Source organism: Oncorhynchus masou, chromosome 13 (genome assembly GCF_036934945.1).
Source record: "Oncorhynchus masou masou isolate Uvic2021 chromosome 13, UVic_Omas_1.1, whole genome shotgun sequence".
NCBI classification, from domain to species: domain Eukaryota; kingdom Metazoa; phylum Chordata; class Actinopteri; order Salmoniformes; family Salmonidae; genus Oncorhynchus; species Oncorhynchus masou.
Genome location: NC_088224.1, coordinates 68,856,892 through 68,879,376, shown reverse-complemented (window position 1 = coordinate 68,879,376; position 22,485 = coordinate 68,856,892). Strand labels below are relative to the sequence as shown.

General features: G+C 46.8%; 1 protein-coding gene across 2 annotated transcripts in view; it reads right to left on the bottom strand.

Annotated features, from left to right (window-relative positions):
• LOC135552938 (membrane-associated phosphatidylinositol transfer protein 3-like) overlaps positions 1-22,485 on the bottom strand; it is a 145,655-nt gene that overhangs the window by 56,151 nt on the left and 67,019 nt on the right. For both annotated transcript variants that reach the window (XM_064984893.1, XM_064984894.1), the window contains exons 4-5: positions 14,155-14,225; positions 13,713-13,936 (exon numbers count right to left, since the gene is read on the bottom strand). In XM_064984893.1, coding sequence (XP_064840965.1) covers positions 13,713-13,936; positions 14,155-14,225 — 295 coding nt within the window. The remainder of the gene's footprint in view (positions 1-13,712; positions 13,937-14,154; positions 14,226-22,485) is intronic.

Genomic DNA, 22,485 nt, shown 5'->3' with positions numbered 1-22,485 from the left:
GCGCTACCAGAGTTTCCGCCCCTCAGTCCAGAGGCGCCAGAGCCCCTCAGTCCAGAGGCGCCAGAGCCCCTCAGTCCAGAGGCGCCAGAGCTTCTCTGTCCAGCGCTGCCAGAGTCTCCCGCCTGTCCGGCGCTGCCAGAGCTCCCGCCCCTCATTCCAGAGGCGCCAGAGCTCCTCGGTCCAGAGGTGCCAGAGCTCCTCGGTCCAGAGGCGCCAGAGCTCCTCGGTCCTGAGGCGCCAGAGCTCCTCGGTCCTGAGGCGCCAGAGCTCCTCGGTCCAGAGGCGCCAGAGCTCCTCGGTCCAGAGGCGCCAGAGCTCCTCGGTCCAGAGGCGCCAGAGCTCCTCGGTCCAGAGGCGCCAGAGCTCCTCGGTCCAGAGGCGCCAGAGCCCCTCACTCCAGCACTGCCAGAGCCTTCCTCTCCAGCGCCGCCAGTCTGCCCAGCGCCGCCAGTCTGCAAGGAGCCGCCAGTGCCGCCAGTCAGCCAGGAGCAGCCCAATGCCGCCAGTCAGCCAGGATTCGCAAGTCAGCCAGGAGCCGCCAGTGTCGCCAGTCTGCCCAGCGCCGCCGGAGCCACCCGTCAGCCAGGAGCCGCCAATGCCGCCAGTCAGCCAGGAGCCGCCAGTCAGCCAGGAGCCGCCAGTCAGCCAGGATCTGCCAGTCAGCCAGGATCTGCCAGAACTGCCAGTCAGCCAGGATCTGCCAGAACTGCCAGTCAGCCAGGATCTGCCAGAACTGCCAGTCAGCCAGGATCTGCCAGAACTGCCATGATCTGCCAGAACTGCCAGTCAGCCAGGATCTGCCAGAACTGCCAGTCAGCCAGGATCTGCCAGTCAGCCAGGATCTGCCAGAACTGCCAGTCAGCCAGGATCTGCCAGAACTGCCAGTCAGCCAGGATCCGCCAGTCTGCCAGGATCCGCCAGTCAGCCAGGATCTTCTAGATCCGCCATTCAGCCAGGACCCGCCATTCAGCCAGGATCCACCAGTCAGCCAGGATCTGCCGGAACCGCCATGATCTGCCAGAACTGCCAGTCAGCCAGGATCTGCCAGAACTGCCAGTCAGCCAGGATCTGCCAGTCAGCCAGGATCTGCCAGAACTGCCAGTCAGCCAGGATCTGCCAGAACTGCCAGTCAGCCAGGATCCGCCAGTCTGCCAGGATCCGCCAGTCAGCCAGGATCTTCTAGATCCGCCATTCAGCCAGGACCCGCCATTCAGCCAGGATCCGCCAGTCAGCCAGGATCTGCCGGAACCGCCAGTCAGCCAGGATCTGCCAGAACCGCCAGTCAGCCAGGATCTTCTAGATCCGCCATTCAGCCAGGACCCGCCAGTCAGCCAGGATCCGCCAGTCAGCCAGGATCTGCCGGAACCGCCAGTCAGCCAGGATCTGCCGGAACCGCCAGTCAGCCAGGATCTGCCGGAACCGCCAGTCAGCCAGGATCTGCCAGAACCACCAGCCAGCCAGGATCTGCTAGATTCATCAACCTGCCTGAGCTGCCCCTCAGTCCCGAGCTGCCCCTCAGTCCAGTGGGTCCCGTTGTTAGGGTTCCTAGGCCAAGTTTAGCGGCGAGGTTCGCCACTCAAGGGACGCTAAGGAGGGGGACTAAGACAATTATGGAGTGGGGTCCACGTCCAGCGCCGCCACCGCGGACAGATGCCCACCCAGACCTCCCCTATAGGTTTAGGTTGTGCGTTCGGAGTTCGCACCTTGGGGGGGGGATACTGTCACGTTCTGACCATCATTCGTATGTGTTTTCCTTGTTTCAGTGTTGGTCAGGACGTGAGCTGGGTAGGCATTCTATGTTGTGTGTCTGGTTTGTCTATTTCTATGTTTGGCCTGATATGGTTCTCAATCAGAGGCAGGTGTTAGTCATTGTCTCTGATTGGGAACCATATTTAGGTAGCCTGTTTTGTGTTGGGTTTTGTGGGTGATTGTTCCTGTCTTTGTGTTTGTTGCACCAGATAGGGCTGTTTCGTTTTTTTCACATTTCTTGTTTTGTAGATTGTTCATTGTTAATCTTTATTAAAGATGTTTACAAGTAACCACGCTGCGTTTTGGTCCACCTCTCTTTCCCCAGAAGAAAACCGTTACAAAAACACAATGAAGTAACAGGAATGAGCACCGAGTAACAGGAATGAGCACCGAGTAACAGGAATGAGCACCGAGTAACAGGAATGAGCACCGAGTAACAGGAATGAGCACCGAGTAACAGGAATGAGCACCGAGTAACAGGAATGAGCACCGAGTAACAGGAATGTGCCCCGAGTAACAGGAATGAGCACCGAGTAACAGGAATGAGCACCGAGTAACAGGAATGAGCACCGGGTCACAGGAATGAGCACCGGGTCACAGGAATGAGCACCGGGTCACAGGAATGAGCACCGGGTAACAGGAATGAGCACCGGGTCACAGGAATGAGCACCGGGTCACAGGAATGAGCACCGGGTCACAGGAATGAGCACCGGGTCACCGGAATGAGCACCGGGTCACAGGAATGAGCACCGGGTCACAGGAATGAGCACCGGGTCACAGGAATGAGCACCGGGTCACAGGAATGAGCACCGGGTCACAGGAATGAGCACCGGGTCACCGGAATGAGCACTGGGTCACAGGAATGAGTGTTTGTGTGTGTGAGAATAACTGGATGTCACAGAACTTCAATTAAACAAAGATAAAACAGAGGTCATATTTGGCAAAAATATAAAAGCAGTAATAATTGTGTGTGCGTGTATGTGAACGTGGGGTGGGAGAGAGGTGTGAGTATCGCTCCTCCCCTGCAGCATGTGTGTCTGGCTCCTGCCTCTGCACAGTATGGGTTCTCCACAAATACAAAAAGCTGAACATATTAAACAGATCCTCAGATCTCTACATTGACTGCCAGTACCTAATATTAACTTGAAAATACATATAAAACACAACATTCACTTGTAAACACAACATACAATTTTATTTCATATAGAACTGCAATAAATGAATGATCAAAAACAATCTCTAGTTTGGCCCAGACTTCGTTGTCAGTTTCCATGTAACGAGCTGCGACTTGCCTCGCTGGTGGAATGGTACACAGGATGTCTTGAAACGGGTACCAAAGGATGTCTTCGCGGGCTGGCCAGCAAAACCTGTTGGCCCCTATCCTTTTCATACAACAAACAGTGTGTGTTTGTCTGTGGTGATGCCAGGGTACCGTTGACCGTCGTACTTCAGTACACACCATTTGCCAACAACCAGGACTTTGCCACTGATTTTCTGTGGTCGTGGGAGCCTTCTGTCAATTAAATGTGAAATGCTTTGCATTAAAGCACTCACAGTTCAGATATTGTCTTGCTGTGAACAAACAGCTGACGTCCCTGTAGGTCCTTCATCGTAGATGGAACTACTGGCACATCCTTGGTCATCTCTGACACTGCTCTGTTGACTGCTTCCTCTTCCACAAAAACAACTTGATTGCTGTATCTGTCTTGCTCAACACAGAAAACAGCTCTGAAGCATCAGGGATATCTGTCACCTTGCTGACAAGACTATCAGCCATCCTCTTCAGGGCCCTACCACTCCATCCGGGGCACCCTTTCCAGGGCTTGCCTTAAAGAAATTCCACGATCCAGCAGTGAATCCTCTTCTGAACAGCTTAGTACAAAACAGGATTCCCTTGCTGCTTATGCTGAGTTCAAGGGCCATCACTGTAAAAATGGACAGTGTAGACCTCTAGATGTGCACTCTACACATAATCAAGCACTGGTGATAAGTGCTGCCAGATTGCTGGTGGGCCCTTCTGTCTGGAGGGGGACACTGTGCAGAAGGACACTGGTCGGGGGGTTGTATGCACATAAAGCACACCTGTGTGCAATGTTGCCTGATGGTGTGATGCTCTGAAGTGGACCGTCTGTATTTCTGTACTTATAGAGGTCATTTTCGGAAAAGTCCAGATGAATTAATCATTCATGTGCTTTCAAGCCTTGTTTCAGTGCCTTGTAGTGGGTAAACTGATTCTTGATGTTGTAAGTGTGCCTCTTAAACTTGCGCAGCATCAGGTTCAGCTGTTCCAGCAGTTGCTCTTGGGTGGTCTGGCACTCTTTTTTGAAGGTGGATGTTCTGCCATTGGGGTCATTCTTGTGCTCCTTAACCACAGTTGCCCACTGGACATAAGTAACTTCATTCTTATCGTTGTATATATTGGCCTGAGACGGGGCCAGAGAAGTCCTTGCACACCGCACATGCACATCATGCACAACATGCACATCATGCACAACATGTTGCATGTGATGGATTTTAGAAGTTCATCAGGATTGAAAATGTTGATGATCTTCAGGTGGTGCAGTTTCTGTACGATAAAACAGAGATTTTCGTGCTGCTTGCACATGCAAGTCTCCCGGTCACTTGGGTGAACAACCCAAAAGGGGTGCAGTGAGTAGAAGAGGGAGTATGATCAACCCATCATGTTCTGCCAAAAACTTAATCGTGCTCAAAAGGAACCTCTTCTGATTTTCTTCTGGGTGAGGGTCTGCCACTTCCCAGTCGTAATTCGACTGACATCCCTGGTGTAAACATCTCTGACATTGTTTATGAAGCCATCTACCACCCCATTGTTTCTCTTCCTTTGGTAGTTTAAGTTTAGTTCTGCATTCTTCGCATTCATCAGTCACCTTTTCTTTGAAAAGCCAAATGAACCTTGGGGGAGACGTTGCAGCCTATATGTTTTATATGTTGTCCTGTCACTATCTTTGAGATGAGTTGCCTTTCCATTTCTCCCTGTGAGTTTCTGTACCTCTGCTGGATGTTCTCTACTAAGGCCTCATGGAAGAGAAGAGTATTTTGTATTGTAGCACGTGGTAGCTGTCTCATTTGTTTGTCAATTTTTGTACGTGGAGATGGATTATTCTGTTTCATACGCAGAATTCTTTCCTTATACCCATCCTTTTCTTCGGGTTTGTGTCTGTAGCTGCTTTTGTAGCTCTTCAGTTTGTTTCTGGAGCTTCTCTGATGTCTTTCACCTCCTTTTAAGCCATTCATCTTTTTGCCTAAAACACACAAGTACATCACAATTACGATAGTTAATCACTTAATCGATTGGCTCCCTGTAAGTAATGTGTTCACATTGTAAAACTGAAAACACCTTCAGTAATTCCAACTGTGAAACGTAAAATCAAGAGAATAGTATTATAATGAATCAATGTATGTACCAGATACACATTTGAAATGAATATTTCATTCAAACTTCTCACTCCTGTTACTCTTATTCAGTCCTGTTACCCTTAATATGAGTAACAGGACTGAAAGTAACAGGACTGAGATTTTAGTATAGCATTTTCAAATTTAAGAAATGTAGCCACATGGCATCGATGCTAATAACACGATAACACTTAGCACCTTCAAGTGGTTTACCAAAACTATCTTTAAAAAACAAACATTCTCAATCATACTTACAAAATGATACAAAATACAGAAAAAAGAGTGAGAAAACGTACTTACTTTTGGTCTTCCCATGACCTTCTGGAGACTCAAATGATGCAACTTCCGGTTGATCATGTGACTTGTGGAATGTCCCACATTTTTAGAGGGGGGAATGTGTCAGAGTAACAGGACTGAGTAAAAACCTGGGGGCATGACTAAAATGTGTATTTTAACTAGCATATTAGGAATTTCTGATGAGAAAATGTATTTTATGTCTAAATTGGAAATAGAGTCACACAATAATACAAAAAAAAAGATTTCTGAATGATTCCAATCATTATATTTCATGGTGAAGTGTAGTGTTAGAGAGTGGGGATGGGCTCAAATCAAAATTTGTCATTGTTCTAGGTAGTTTTTATTAGGTTTTACATGATGTATCTTCAAATTGCAATCAGGACAAAGAGCAGTACACTTTGCTTGATAATATAATGTATTATACAGATACTTTTCATTTACATTTAAGTCATTTAGCAGACGCTCTTATCCAGAGCGACTTACAAATTGGTGAATTCACCTTCTGACATCCAGTGGAACAGCCACTTTACAATAGTGCATCTAAATCATTTAAGGGGGGGTGAGAAGGATTACTTATCCTATCCTAGGTATTCCTTGAAGAGGTGGGGTTTCAGGTGTCTCCGGAAGGTGGTGATTGACTCCGCTGTCCTGGCGTCGTGAGGGAGTTTGTTCCACCATTGGGGGGCCAGAGCAGCGAACAGTTTTGACTGGGCTGAGCGGGAACTGTACTTCCTCAGTGGTAGGGAGGCGAGCAGGCCAGAGGTGGATGAACGCAGTGCCCTTGTTTGGGTGTAGGGCCTGATCAGAGCCTGGAGGTACTGCGGTGCCGTTCCCCTCACAGCTCCGTAGGCAAGCACCATGGTCTTGTAGCGGATGCGAGCTTCAACTGGAAGCCAGTGGAGAGAGCGGAGGAGCGGGGTGACGTGAGAGAACTTGGGAAGGTTGAACACCAGGGAGCCCACCAGGGAGCCCAGCCAACAGCGAGTTGCAGTAAACCAGACGGGAGATGACAAGTGCCTGGATTAGGACCTGCGCCGCTTCCTGTGTGAGGCAGGGTCGTACTCTGCGGATGTTGTAGAGCATGAACCTACAGGAACGGGCCACCGCCATGATGTTGGTTGAGAACGACAGGGTGTTGTCCAGGATCACGCCAAGGTTCTTAGCGCTCTGGGAGGAGGACACAATGGAGTTGTCAACCGTGATGGCAAGATCATGATCAAGATCATACTTTTCATGCATATTTATGCATATAATATCTTTGGGACAAAAAAGGCACAGATTCATTGGAATGGCCAATAAGATACAGCTAGCACTGCAGTGCATAAAATGTGGGTCAGTAGTTGCTTCAAAGTGAGAGAAGGACAATAGTTTTGAACAAATCAATGTTTTCCAAAATGAAGGAGAAGCAAGAGAGAGCTGGAGAGCGATTTTGTCAATTTTTTTAGCTTCAGTATCACTTACTAAGCTAGCAAATTCAGCAGGATTTTGCAGGTTTTCCTACTTACAAAGCGTAGAGGTCTGTAATTTTTATCATAGGTACACTTCAACTGTGAGAGACGGAATCTAAAACAAAAATCTAGAAAATCACATTATATGATTTTTAAGTAATTCATTTGCATGTTATTGCATGACATAAGTATTTGATCACCTACCAACCAGTAAGAATTCCGGCTCTCACAGACTTTAAGAAGCCCTCCTGTTCTTCACTCATTACCTGTATTAACTGCACCTGTTTGAACTCGTTACCTGTATGAAAGACACCTGTCCACACACTCAATCAAACAGACTCCAACCTCTCCACAATGGCCAAGACCAGAGAGCTGTGTAAGGACATCATGGATAAAATTGTAGACCTGCACAAGGCTGGGATGGGCTACAGGACAATAGGCAATCAGCTTGGTGAGAAGGCAACAACTGTTGGCTCAATAATTAGAAAATGGAAGAAGTTCAAGATGACGGTCAATCACCCTCGGTCTGGGGCTGCATGCAAGATCTCACCTTGTGGGGCATCAATGATCATGAGGAAGGTGAGGGATCAGCCCAGAACTACACGGCAGGACCTGGTCAATGACCTGAAGAGAGCTGGGACCACAGTCTCAAAGAAAACCATTAGTAACACACTACGCCGTCATGGATTAAAATCCTGCAGCGTACGCAAGGCCCCCCTGCTCAAGCCTGCGCATGTCCAGGCCCGTCTGAAGTTTGCCAATGACCATCTGGATGATCCAGAGGAGGAATGGGAGAAGGTCATGTGGTCTGATGAGACAAAAATAGAGCTTTTTGGTCTAAACTCTACTCGCCGAGTTTGGAGGAAGAAGAAGGATGAGTCCAACCCCAAGAACACCATCCCAACCGTAAAGCATGGGGGTGGAAACATCATTCTTTGGGGATGCTTTTCTGCAAAGGGGACAGGACGACTGCACCGTATTGAGGGGAGGATGGATGTGGCCATGTATCGCAAGATCTTGGCCAACAACCTCCTTCCCTTAGTAAGAGCATTGAAGATGGGTCGTGGCAGGGTCTTCCAGCACGACAACGACCCGAAACACACAGCCAGGGCAACTAAGGAGTGGCTCCCTAAGAAGCATCTCAAGGTCCTGGAGTGGCCTAGCCAGTCTCCAGACCTGAACCCAATAGAAAATCTTTGGAGGGAGCTGAAAGTCCGTATTGCCCAGCGACAGCCCCGAAACCTGAAGGATCTGGAGAAGGTCTGTATGGAGGAGTGGGCCAAAATCCCTGCTGCAGTGTGTGCAAACCTGGTCATGAACTACAGGAAACGTATGATCTCTGTAATTGCAAACAAAGGTTTCTGTACCAAATATTAAGTTCTGCTTTTCTGATGTATCAAATACTTATGTCATGCAATAAAACGCAAATCAATTACTTAAAAATCATACAATGTGATTTTCCTGATTTTTGTTTTAGATTCCGTCTCTCACAGTTGAAGTGAACCTATGATAAAAATTACAGAACTCTACATGCTTTGTAAGTAGGAAAACCTGCAAAATCATCAGTGTATCAAAATCGTCAGTGCGCCACTGGGAAGATTTGTTGACTATGACGTTACTTTAGTTATGGTGACAACGACGTAGGCTGTGTGTAGCAGTTATGACATGGTTTGGCTTGGAAATGTGTTTTTTGCCTGGTCACATACAGCTAATGTGTTGTGCATTGAAGTCCACAAACAAAGGGAAAAGGTGAGAGGAAGCGAGTGCATAGATGTGAGAAGGAATACAACATGGCTGCTATGAATGTGAACAGTGTTTATGCGTGACCAGGGGTGTATTTATTCTGCCAATTCTGCTGAAAAACATTTCTTAAACGGAAGCAAGTGGAACGAAACAGAGATAAACATACATGTACCTGAATTTGTCCAATAGAAACTCTTGTTTGCAACTGTGGGACTAATGATTACACCCTAGATCAGCTAGGTGCATGCAAGAGCGTGTGCAAGGCGGTATTGAATGTGTCGCAACTTTAAGATGGTTATAGGGGCAATTTGAGAATAATGTAGTAGCCTAAACCTATCGATGTTACATTGAACTGGGTGAATGGAATATGAATGACAGTCATCCAATTTGCTGTAATAAAAATAAGGCCATGCTAATGAAAAAAATAAATGGTCCTCCCTCATCTTAAACGGCACTGACCTCCACTGGTATGTAGGTTATCCATCGGTAGTCACTCTCAAGGGCCTGTGTAATGTACTGCTATAGCTGTAGTGTGTCATGCTGTTCCTGTCGTGTTAACAGAGACTCTGTAGAGCCCCCTGCTGCTGGCACAGGACACAGATATTACCATAACACCCCTGGACAGGCAGTTACATGGCCAAGACCAAGGTCAAAGACCATCTAGACACAACAAGACAACACAAAGCCACCCACCCAGCTTCTCTCGTCAGCCTGTTCTTTATTTATTTCTAGAGATGGATAATTAGTCATCTACTTATGTTGTTGGTAATGCTGTGGGATATTTATTCTTCACCTGATATAGAGTCCAGGTAATGCTTTGTTACTGAGTTTCACTGTAATTGGATGTAGAATACACAGCTATACCAATCTAATTTCTTGGAAGAACGCAGAGCCTATAGGAGCACAGTGGATTTCAAGTCTTGACAATGGGTTTCAAGTCACTATGAGAAATTATCTCTGGTGTGTGAGATGAGACTTTCTCTCACACACACACACACACACACACACACACACACACACACACACACACACACACACACACACACACACACACACACACACACACACACACACACACACACACACACACACACACACACACACACACACACACACACACACACACTCTCATTAGGAGTGTTCATGCTGCCGGGGCAGAAGCTGAGGATATACTGTGGTATGCCATCAAAGCAGAACAGACCTTCAGAGAGCCTATTTGTAAGAAGACAAGGGCTCCTTGGCTACTCGCTCTCTGCCTCTGTGTAACACTTCTAACAAAAGTAAGCTTACAGTTGTGTTCAACCTACAGCAAGCCTGTCAGCCTATTCCTACAGTACATGAATGAACTCTTCAACAATACAACTAAGAGAATTGTATCAAGGCCATTTACATTGAAGACTGCCGATTAAAACAAAAAATTGTTAGAATCAGATTTGGGTTCCGTCCCAAATGGCACCGTATTCCTTATATACTGCACTACTTTTGACCAGAGCCCTATGGGCCCAAGCAGTGCACTACATTTGGGACACAATGTCTATCATCCTTTCTCCCATCCATTTCTGTAGTGTCTGATTCTACAGATTTACATAGTAATGTGCTGATGAAGAGATGCCTAGCTAGCTGCCATTAACAGGATCTATCCATTAGGAGTGGCGTGGCAAGAGAGAGGAGATAGGGCTGATTGAACAGATAAGCCCCTAAGCTAGCATCAGCAAGCCAGCATCCCTCCTCAAAGCCAAGAAGGTTACACTATCTCACATTCCCTCTCACTTCATCTGATGTCACAGAGTGGGCAAGACTGAAATAGGCTCTAACTTCATCTGATGTCACAGAGTGGGCAAGACTGAAATAGGCTCTAACTTCATCTGATGTCACAGAGTGGGCAAGACTGAAATAGGCTCTAACTTCATCTGATGTCACAGAGTGGGCAAGACTGAAATAGGCTCTCACTTCATCTGATGTCACAGAGTGGGCAAGACTGAAATAGGCTCTAACTTCATCTGATGTCACAGAGTGGGCAAGACTGAAATAGGCTCGAACTTCATCTGATGTCACAGAGTGGGCAAGACTGAAATAGGCTCTAACTTCATCTGATGTCACAGAGTGGGCAAGACTGAAATAGGCTCTAACTTCATCTGATGTCACAGAGTGGGCAAGACTGAAATAGGCTCTAACTTCATCTGATGTCACAGAGTGGGCAAGACTGAAATAGGCTCAAACTTCATCTGATGTCACAGAGTGGGCAAGACTGAAATAGGCTCTAACTTCAGAGAGGGTTAGATTCCAGGCTGTATCACAATTGGGAGTCCTATAGGGCGGCGCACAATTGCCCCAGTGTAGTCCGGGTTAGGGTTTGGCCGGGGTAGGCCGTCATTGTAAATAAGATTTTGTTCTTAACTGGCTTGCCTAGTTCAATAAAAGTTAAATAAAAACAATTTAAATATAAAAAAATGACGGGGCACACAGTTTACAAAGCTAACTAGGGAGAAGCAGAGACATAGACAGAAGGAGAGGGAGAGGCCGAGGAAGGGGCAGAGGGAGGGGCAGAGGGAGGGGAAAAGGGAGGAGCAGAGGGAGGGGAAAAGGGAGGTGCAGAGGCAGTGACAGGGGGAGATGCAGGGGGAGGGGCAGAGGGAGAGGCAGGGGAGATGCAGAGGCAGGGGGAGGTGCAGGGGGAGAGGCAGAGGCAAACCACAATGTGAGCTTAATTAGGCAGAGATGTGCGGAGTAGACTGAGAGCTGCTGCTCCCTGGCTGTGTGTGCTGTAAATGGACAGAAAATGAGTGGTCTCCTTGTCCTCAGGTCACTGTCAGGTCAAACTCCCTGTCCCGCCCTGTCCTCAGCTAAAGTAATACAAGACCAACATCACATGAGATTGAGTTGTTTATTAGTTTAGCTGTAGACAATGTTTTGTATATCTTCAACTGTCACAGAGGAAATGCGTCTGGTCGAAGGAAAGTAAATCAACTGGTTCACATCCTCTTTTCTGTGTTCCAAAAGGGTTCTTTGGCTGTCCCTATAAGAGAACTCTTTTTGGGTCCAGGTAAAAGAACCCTTTTGGGTTCCATGTAGAACCCTGTGGAAAGGTTCTACACGAAACCCAAGAGTTATACCTAGAACCAAAAGGGTTCTACCTGGAACCAAAAAGGGTTCTTTTTAGGTCCTAGATAGCATCTTTCTTTCAAAGAGTGTAAATGGAGCAGCAATTGAGAAATGTGGCAATAACTCACACACACCCACCCAGTAGAGACCCATGGGATGTTGGGTTAAATATTTAAATATTTTAAATATTTCATCCCTGGCCATTGCTGTGCCATGCAGGGAGGCAGGCAGGAAGATGTCAAGCTGCCGAGGAAACACCACAGCCCTCACATCTATTTAAGCTCTCGCCTCCAGTCATTGTCTCTCACCAACGGCAATCACTACACCAGACAGACAGACGGATGGAAATCTCAGCGTGCGTCCCGAACGGCACCCTATTCTCTACTGATCTAAAGTTGTGCACTATGTGGGGAATAAGGTGCCATTTGGGACTCAATCTCAGAACCCAGTCTGCCAGCTCCCAGTCAACACATACCAATTAGTGGAAATATATACACAAACATTCTCACAGGCATATCAATGAAAAAGAGCTATGCAAAACAAAGTGACATTCTACCAAAGACAATATATGCAGCAGGGAGCTGGAAAATGTGTGCATTTGTCTCAAAGGATTCCCCCCGGAAAGACTGGCAGCTTTAAATGCGACATGAAAAGATTAGTCTCTGCACAGCCAGCAGCCTGACACATACAGTACTGCCTACAATCACCCGAACAGAACAGAGAGATGCTGCTTCGGGTTCCTCCTCAAAATGGGGCAAAAACTCAAGATAGTCTGCAGATTCCTTTGGTCTTCATCTCGCCAAGGTCTTCATTACTTAACGGATGTGATTTAAAGAAGAGGATTCAAAGAGAGTGAACGCCTCTTTAAGCTCATGTGTGATTGAAGACTTGCAGGCCGCCATCATCATCTGCATTCAATGCAGCCAGCCACAGTAACTACTGTAACTGTAGCTGATTTATTGAACGGGGCAAGATTGACAAGCAGGCAGCAGCTTATTCTGGAGGTAATAGCTTCCACATTCGTCTCATCTTCAATTCAGTTCCCTCTATTCCACAACCAGATAAAAGCACAGGAGCCCAATAATAAACAACAACCGTTAATTGGGTAAACAGATCACAGATAATTTCCTTTCCACACTAATGCAATTCAAACCAGTCACTCTGGCATCTGTTTCATCTTTCTTTCTCTGTCCACTGAATAGAGCTAGGGGCTTCAGGGTTCTTCAGGGTGCTTTAGGGTTCTTCAGGGGCTTCAGGATTATTCAGGGTGCTTCAGGGTTCTTCAGGGGCTTCAGGGTTCTTCAGGGCCTTCAGGGTTCTTCAGGGGCTTCAGGGTTCATTGGGTTCTTCAGGGCTTCAGGGTTCTTCAGGGGGCTTCAGGGGTAGATCAAGGTTATGAGTTTAGTATTCCACATGCCTCGAAAGGCTGGGAAATGTCAGTGGCATGCTAATTAACATCGCAACTTCTGCTTAAAGGCTACCTGCTCGATATAATTTCCAATTTAACCTTCAACAGAATTGGCAGCCTGGTATCTCTGGCCCGACGTCGCTGTTGATTCATTTGACTCCCGAGGCCGAGATCTGTGAATTGGAAATGGTCACTTGGGTATTCTGCCATGCCTCCTTAAAAATGACAAACATGCCTAAACGGTGCACTGTCATTCTGACTGTCAGACTAAATCGCTAGGGGGGTGAATTCACCGCAATAGAAATGCTATCAAATAGAGCCCACATATCACAAGCTACTATTGCTTTATAACCATCATGATTCTCCACTGTGCTTCAGCTATACAGCTCAGCAACGGGGGGCAGCGCTGAGACAATCTTAAAGGGATGAAAGGCCAATACACACTGCTCTTCAATGCCAAACAGAAAGCAAAAATCAAAATCAGAAAATTTAAGAAATGTTCGAAATTTCAAGATTTTTACCCCCCTTGAAGTGTCGTGTAATTGACTCACTTGGAGACGAGGGAGAAGGCCTCGGCACACACAGCTGGGCAGGCCACTAGCTTGATCATCACATGTTCTGCAGCGGCCTGGAAGTGTGCCCGAGCCACCTTCTCCAGCACGGAGGACAGCGTGGTAGCATCGCCAGCCTTGGTGCCAGGGTCTCCCCCTGCCGTATCCAGGATGTTCCCACCATGCATCACCAGCAGCAACACGTGGGTCTTACACTGGGTCTTCTGTAGAGTGGAGAAGAGGAAGAAGTAACCAATGAGGGGTAGGGAGGTAGAAAAGAGGAGGATGTGAGAGGAGAGGAGAGAGAAGTGGATTAGTGGTATAAGCCAAGAGTCCTGGACCTGCATTCATATATACAATAGCTAACAGAGACACCTCATGAGCAGCCAGAGTAGTTATGCTGGTTATTTATATATCAGAGTTTATATTGTGATTCTCCTACCTCCATGTCCTCTAACCCGTCAATGCTGCTCTGAGGGACACAGCGAGGACGCCCCAGGCGATACAGGCTCTCTACAGATTTAAGATAGGAGAGATGGAGAGAGAGAGAGAGAGAGAGAGAGAGAGAGAGAGAGAGGGAAAGAGAGGGAACGAGAGGGAAAGAGAGAAATATAGATAAAGAAAGAGAGGAAGAAAGAGATAAAGATAGAGAAAGGAGAGATTGCGAGAGGAAGAGAGTGAGAGAGATAAAGAAAGGAAAGACAGAGAGGAAGAGCGAGAGAAAGGAGTGAGAAATGATGGCGAGAGGGAGAAAAGTCATTACATAAGCCACTTCACACAGATGCACTGATAACGGAATGATTATTGATCTCAGGAGCTAACCAATTTCAGTATTACTAAAGCCTTAACTTTTCTCTTTATACCTTCCATAACTGGGAGATGGGCCCCAAATACTGCACGCCCTTAAGCTCAACTCTCCTAAGCACATACTCCAGAAAAGTCAATACTGACTCATCACACAGAATCCTGCCATATCCAGACATATGGTTCTGTCACGATCACCGTAGCTGCCTGGCACTGTCATATTTTGGATCTTGGCTTGTCAGAAACAGTCAAAACAATGCAAATACACCTTGCGATGAGGAAGATGGAGGAAGAACGAAGGAGAGTTATGGTTATTTTCCCAACCACCTGTACGGTGTGTCTATCTGTGTTCCTGTGTGAAGTGTGGCAAGCCATTGGCTCCTGGCCAAACTCATTATCCTTCCTGAAGCCTCTGCATGCTCTGTCATCTTATTCCTGAGCTCCCCTCCCCCTCCCTCCCTCCCTCCCTCCCTCCCTCCCTCCCTCCCTCCCTCCCTCCCTCCCTCCCTCCCTCCCTCCCTCCCTCCCTCCCTCCCTCCAGCTCCCTCCCTCCCTCCCTCCCTCCCCCTCTCTCCAGCTCTCTCTCTCGGCTCTGTGATTTACTCACTGCTTGTTTATCGGTTCTCCCCCGGCTGGTAGCATCTGCCAGGGGAGGCTTTCACACACTTACAGCCTGTCAGTTCCCAGCCCACAGCCTGTCATCTCCCAGCATGTCAGTTCCCAGCACACAGCCTGTCATCTCCCAGCATATCAGTTCCCAGCCCACAGCCTGTCAGCTCCCAGCCCACAACCTGTCAGCTCCCAGCCCACAGCCTGTCAGCTCCCAGCCCACAGCCTGTCATCTCCCAGCATATCAGTTCCCAGCCCACAGCCTGTCAGCTCCCAGCCCACAACCTGTCAGCTCCCAGCCCACAGCCTGTCAGCTCCCAGCCCACAGCCTGTCATCTCCCAGCATGTCAGTTCCCAGCCCACAGCCTGTCAGCTCCCAGCCCACAACCTGTCAGCTCCCAGCCCACAGCCTGTCATCTCCCAGCCCACAGTCTGTCAGCCCACAGCCTGTCAGCTCCAGCCCACAGCCTGTCAGATCCCAGCCCACAGTTTGTCAGTTCCCAGCCCACAACCTGTCAGTTCCCAGCCCACAGTCTGTCAGCTTCCAGCCCACAGCCTGTCACCTCCCAGGCCACAGCCTGTCATCTCCCAGCCCACAGCCTGTCAGCTCCCAGCCCACAGCCTGTCAGCTCCAGCCCACAGCCTGTCAGATCCCAGCCCACAGTTTGTCAGTTCCCAGCCCACAACCTGTCAGTTCCCAGCCCACAGTCTGTCAGCTTCCAGCCCACAGCCTGTCACCTCCCAGGCCACAGCCTGTCAGCTCCCAGCCCACAGCCTGTCATCTCCCAGCATGTCAGTTCCCAGCACACAGCCTGTCATCTCCCAGCATGTCAGTTCCCAGCCCACAGCCTGTCAGCTCCCAGCCCACAACCTGTCAGCTCCCAGCCCACAGCCTGTCAGCTCCCAGCCCACAGCCTGTCATCTCCAAGCCCACAGCCTGTCAGTTCCCAGCCCACAGCCTGTCAGTTCCCAGCCCACAGCCTGTCAGTTCCCAGCCCACAGCCTGTCAGCTCTCAGCCCACAGCCTGTCAGTTCCCAGCCCACAGCCTGTCAGCTCTCAGCCCACAGCCTGTCAGCTCTCAGCCCACAGCCTGTCAGTTCCCAGCCCACAGCCTGTCAGTTCCCAGCCCACAGCCTGTCAGTTCCCAGCCCACAGCCTGTCAGCTCTCAGCCCACAGCCTGTCAGTTCCCAGCCCACAGCCTGTCAGCTCTCAGCCCACAGCCTGTCAGTTCCCAGCCCACAGCCTGTCAGCTCTCAGCCCACAGCCTGTCCGTTCCCAGCCCACAGCCTGTCAGTTCCCAGCCCACAGCCTGTCAGCTCTCAGCCCACAGCCTGTCAGCTCCCAGCCCACAGCCTGTCAGCTTCCAGCCCACTGCCTGTCAGCTCCCAGCCCACAGCCTGTCAGCTCCCAGCCCACAGCCTTTCCTACCCTGCCTGCCTGACATTCCTACCTGTCTGTCTGCTTGCATGCCAACCACTCTGTCTCCGACCACTTCTTGCCTCCTGCCTGCCTCCCCCTCCAACTTAACACTCAGGAGACCCACTGCACTATTCTGGTCAAAAGGTTAGCTACAGCAAATCAATTGAGAAGTTTCTTTGTAAGTGGGAGGTGGAATAACATTGGACCAGTACAGGGAGCACAGTACCAGATTAGTCATACATTTAAAATGAATGTGTGATCAGAGGTTCTCTGCATATTTACAAATAAGTATTTCTGCTACTTACGTAACATTAATTGCAACCAAAACAAACCTCTCAATTATTGAGTAGCATGGAGTAACAGAATGGGTTGAGTAAACCCAACACACAGTCCCTAGTGATCTTCAACTTGCTTTTAAATTGGTGAACAAATTTTCAATTAGGTACAACCCTGAAAGCTATGCTAAAATATAGCCTTGGTAGACAGGGGAAGCTTTTGTGTAAGCATCAGTGGAAGCTACATACAGTACAAGCACAGCTGGTTGTAGACAGACAGAAGCCTACTTTACTATAAATAAGACATATTTTTTGAATGTTGAAGTGCATTGACGTAATCCTATTTGTGACAGGGAAGCTGAGTGGTGAAAAGCAGTTTCCTGTGGTCCTCTGTAAGCCTCTCCTGCAGCTTGACAGCCTAGCTAACAGCAGGGGATCCATCCAGGTTACCAAGAGAGTCTAACTCTCCCTCCCTCTTTCTTATACTTTTACCTTTCTTATTATCTCTCCCTCACTCTCTCTCACAGCGCCGTCCCTCTCTCGTGTTGTGCCAATCAATATGTGCATTACAAGGCTCAGAGGCACATATGGTCACTGTCTGCCTCTCTCACTAAACTAATGCATTTGCATATAAAGCCCTCTCTAGACTCCTCCAAGTCAGGAGCTAAGGGTGCCAGAACTCAGAAGCGATGTCTGTTGTCACCACCACATCTCAACCACACTCTCAGAGCCGTCATATTCACTTCAGTTTCAGACTCTTGAGTCATTTAATAGTGCAGTAAAAAAAATTGACATTTGGTTTGTTTGCTAGTACTAAATGTGGACATTTTTCATTTAGTAAAATGCTGTATAATAAATTGAATCATGGAAATAGTGTTCTGTAGGACAACCATAACCAATAATAGTTTAATATTTAATAGTGTGAATAAACTGTAAACAAATAAGAATATGAGAGAGAGAGAGAGAGAGAGAGAGAGAGAGAGAGACAGAGACAGAGACAGAGACAGAGACAGAGAGAGAGACAGACAGAGGGGAGAGGGGAGAGGGGAAGCAGTAGAAAAAGAGATCAGCAGGAAGAGAGAAACTGGGAGAGAGAGAGAAGCAACAGGGAGAAAGGATATTGGCAGTATGTCAGTGCTAGCTTGTGAAGGAAGGGTGAATTATTGATTTGGGTCCTGATCCCTCAGTGCCGTTCTGTCTTGGCCACTATGTCTTAGAATGTCATTCCTCCATACATTCAATGAAGGCATGTTGTTGTCCTTCCATGTCTCCTGTCCCTGCCAATTGCAGAGACTCCAAACGTTGCCAAGTTGCTGTGAGGCCAAAGACAGAAAGAGTGAGTTGACAGAATACAGATTTCCAATAAAAAAGTTGTACACACTACAAAATATATTTCCCAAAATATCACCAACAGGGCTATGTAATGTCAGCTCCACTGCGACTGAGGGTTTGTGAACTGTGAGGCTAACTCTTAGAGAGGCCTCACTGGAGAGGTAGACCCTGGGAGAACCTAGCCAGAACAACACTTAAAGGTGAGCCCTGTTTGACAACTAAGGCACTTAGTGCTGGAGGGAATGTATGAATTCAATGTGACAACTCACTCATCGCATGCCAACACTGTTTTGTGTAGAGCGCTAAGCACCTTAACTACATTCACTTGGTCCAGCCAGGGAATGCTAGCTATGCACTTGCCTCCCAATACCACAGACAGACATCACAATAGAATCACAATCAATTCTAACAAAGTTAGATCCCTTAACATGATTGCCAGTTTGCCACAGTCAATAAACTAGGTTACGTAATACATTTTCCAGAGCATGTCGTTGTTAATTAACCATATATTGAACGAGTACAAATTAGGAAAATGAGTGATGGATGGAAACGGTTAGGAACCAGTCTGGGTCTGCATCAGAAATGGCACCCTATATGCACTGTCAACTCATGACTATGGCCCGCATAGGACTCTGGTCAAAAGTAGTGCACTATATTGAATAGGGTGCCATTTTGGATGCTGATCCTAATGAAAGCTTGTTTTCAGTATGATCTGACATGGAGCTGTGACCTCTGACCTTTCCCTGGAACAGTGGAGGTATGCAAACATCCAGCTTCGTCTGTTCATTTGGGCTGGGAATGGCCAAGGACCTCACTCTGTGATATTACACGATGCATCAAATCAATTCAAATGTTATTGGTCACATACACATGTTTAGCAGATGTTATTGCGAGTGTAGCAAAATGCTTACCTAACTCCAACAGTGCAGTAGTATCTAATAATTCTGCCGATTTGATATATATTGCGATTGTCACGATTTGATATGTATTGCGATTCGATACTGTGATCCAATAGCCCACATAGCCTCGGCTATAAACTCTATCGCTTGTTATAATTATCTCTGCTCTGCTCTGCCTTTCTTTTTTGACACACTTTTATTATTCCAGACAGAGAAGGTCTTTGTCTCCCCAGCTCTCATGCTTCCAGTATTTTCTGTTTAACGAGGGAAATAGCAATAAGGCAAAAATGGAAAAAGTAATTAAACAGGAATTAGCGTAAAAGGGAGATTGTGCCTGCTAGGGTAGCAGTGTATTTAAAAAAGGACTTGGCTGGCCAGGGGCGAGAATGATGCAATGAGGAGAATACAGATGAGGATGGAGAAGATGCTATTCCCACTACATTTGTACATGTCTGAGAGCAGCTAGCTACAGAGTGTAGGTAGGGCTAGAGAGAGCAGCTAGCTACAGGGTGTAGGTAGGGTTAGAGAGAGCAGCTAGCTACAGGGTGTAGATAGGGATAGAGAGAGCAGCTAGCTACAGGGTGTAGGTAGGGCTAGAGAGAGCAGCTAGCTACAGTAGACAGGGATAGAGAGAGCAGCTAGCTACGGAGTGTAGGTAGGGCTAGAGAGAGCAGCTAGCTACAGTAGACAGAGATAGAGAGAGCAGCTGGCTAAACACTCCTCTCTCTCAGTCCCATCCCAGAACCTCAAATTGGCTTGGGTGATAAATAACATGTGTGGTGCCATCATGAGAAGGGTGTGGACTCTCTGTGGACCATTCAGCTTCCACGCTTAAGACTATTCCTTTAATTTTGGTCTTATCTAAAAATATATGTATGGCACCAGTCAGAAGTTTGGACACACCTACTCATTCAAGGGGGTTTATCTTTATTTTGACTATTTTCTACATTTTTCAATAATAGTGAAGAATTCAAAACTATGTAATAACACATATGGAATCAAGTAGTAACCAGAAAAGTGCTAAACAAATCAAAATATACTTTATATTTCACATTCTTCAAAGTAGCAACCCTTTGCCTTGATGACAGCTTTGCACACTCTTTTGTGGAGCGATAGGTAACAATGTTTCGAGGGTGACTGTTGTTGATGTGTGCAGAGGGTCCTTGGTTCGAGCCCAGGTTGGGGCAAGAGCTGTAAGCAATACTGTTACATTTAGTAATTTTACTTAGTCAACTTAAGTACTTCCTTAGTGCAGTGGTGGAAAAAGTATGTAATTGTCATACTTGAGTAAAAGTAAAGATACCTTAATAGAAAATTACTCAAGTAAAAGTGAAAGTCACCCAGTGAAATACTACTAGAGTAAAAGTCAAAGTATTTGGTTTTAAATATATTTAAGTATCAAAAGTAATTCTAAAAGTATAAATCATTTCAAATTCCTTATATTAAGCAAAACAGATGGCACCATTTTCTAGTTTTTAACGTTTACCTATAGCCAGGGGCACACTGCAACATAATTGACAAATAATGCATTTGTGTTTAGTGAGCCTGCCAGATCAGAGGCAGGAGAGATGTTCTCTTGGTAGGTGCTTGAAATGGACCCTTTCCCTATCCGGCTAAACATTAAAAATGTACTTTTGGGCCTCAGGGGAAAAGTATGGAGTAAAAAGTACATGATTTTCTTTAGGAATGTAGCGAAGTAAAAGTTTAAATACAGTTAAAATACAGATACCCCAAACAACTACTTAAGTAGTAATGACTTTACACCACCGCCTTAGTGTTGACACAGTGATGTAAGCTAATGGTTCGCAGGCCTGGCAGCACTGAGCCACTCTGACAACAGCCAAATCACAATCCACTGTTTTCTTGTTTTCCATACACTCCATAACTCCCAAAATATCAGTTATGTAATTAAGCTATTTTAGGCTGAGACAATGCATCAATCACTGAGTGAAGTGGAAAAACATAGCGATCTAATGTAGTCACAGCTGCGTTGCAGAAATATGCCGATAAGACCTTGTTTATCCAGGTGGAGAGGTGGAGAGGCCTAAAGACGTGAGACAGATCTATAATGTTAATGGAGGGCTCTGTTTGTGGCTTTGCTGGGCAGGCTGTGGAGGGGGAACAGAGGACTGCTACAGTATATTAGAAGCAGGGATGCTGCAGGGAAGCCTGTCAGTGCTGTTATCCATTGCTGTGACTCTGTCATTGTAGAGAGCTGAGTGCTCATAGTGGGGGGTTTAAGATGGCTTTATTAATGTAGGAACAGATAGAGAGAAAATTAAGAAAGCAAGAAAAAGGGAAACGGAGCTAAATTGAAAGACAGAAACTTTGATAGAGGGACTGGAAGAGCGATAGAGACAGAACATGACTAAGAGAGAGTGAGTTAGTGAAAGAGAAATTGAGAGATAGATACAAAGTAAAGTCAATGCCAGTGCTGGCTGCAGGGCCTGAGAATAATCTACATTCTCTTATTTCTCAGGGAGGTTAGTCAGGCTGAGTTTGTGTGGCATAAAGCCTCTGGACTTATATTAAGGGAATGGAGTGTATATTAGTGTAAGGAGGCTGTTGTATTGGATTTACCCTTTGTCCACCATGCCTCCTAAATATCTGAACCAAGAGTTTGATTTCAGACCATTTCTTACATGAATATGTTACGTTGGTTTGTCTTGCCATCCAGGTCTCCAATTGTTAATATTGTACATATGCATATATTCCATTTTTTTGTGAGTACTACGTGCCCATCTCATTGATATCAATTTATTTGAGGTACGCAAGTTGTTCTTGAAATAGGCACTGTAATTATATCTACAACCACTGCATATCCTGCGCTTAATGGTTATATGGGTGGTATTCCAACAGCTTCCAGAGTAAAGCTTTTCTACTGTTGCCTAGGTATTAACTAGGACCGATTTGTATGTAAACTATATTTTAGGACCATATGGTGCCTCGGTGATGAATTATGATTGACTATACGCAAAAGGTGAATTTAAATGTTTTCACACCCACCATGTGTCATGTGTGTAATGGTCATGTGAGGTGAAATGTGTATATTTTGGGATGTGAGTCTGACCCGATGAAGATCTGTTTTGGATTGAAACGGTGTCAATAATGCGGTGAATTGGGAGCATAAACAGTGTGCGGGCCTTCAGGAATTGAGGCCGTGACAGATCTTAACTGTTGCACATTACTAGCCCAGGGTAACCATTGTTTTCTCCAAAACCATACTCCAGCCTAGTCCAGTGAATTCCCTTAAGCACTTAGCTATCCCTGTTCAGCTCAGCTCCTCATCCCTGCATGGGTAACCAGAATGATCAGCCATTGACGCCAATTAAACAGAAATCAAGTGAGTAAGTAAAAGAGCAGAGGAGCTGTCAGGGGCCTAGCTGGCATTCCCAACATACAAATCAATTCAATTGGTCGCAAACACATATTT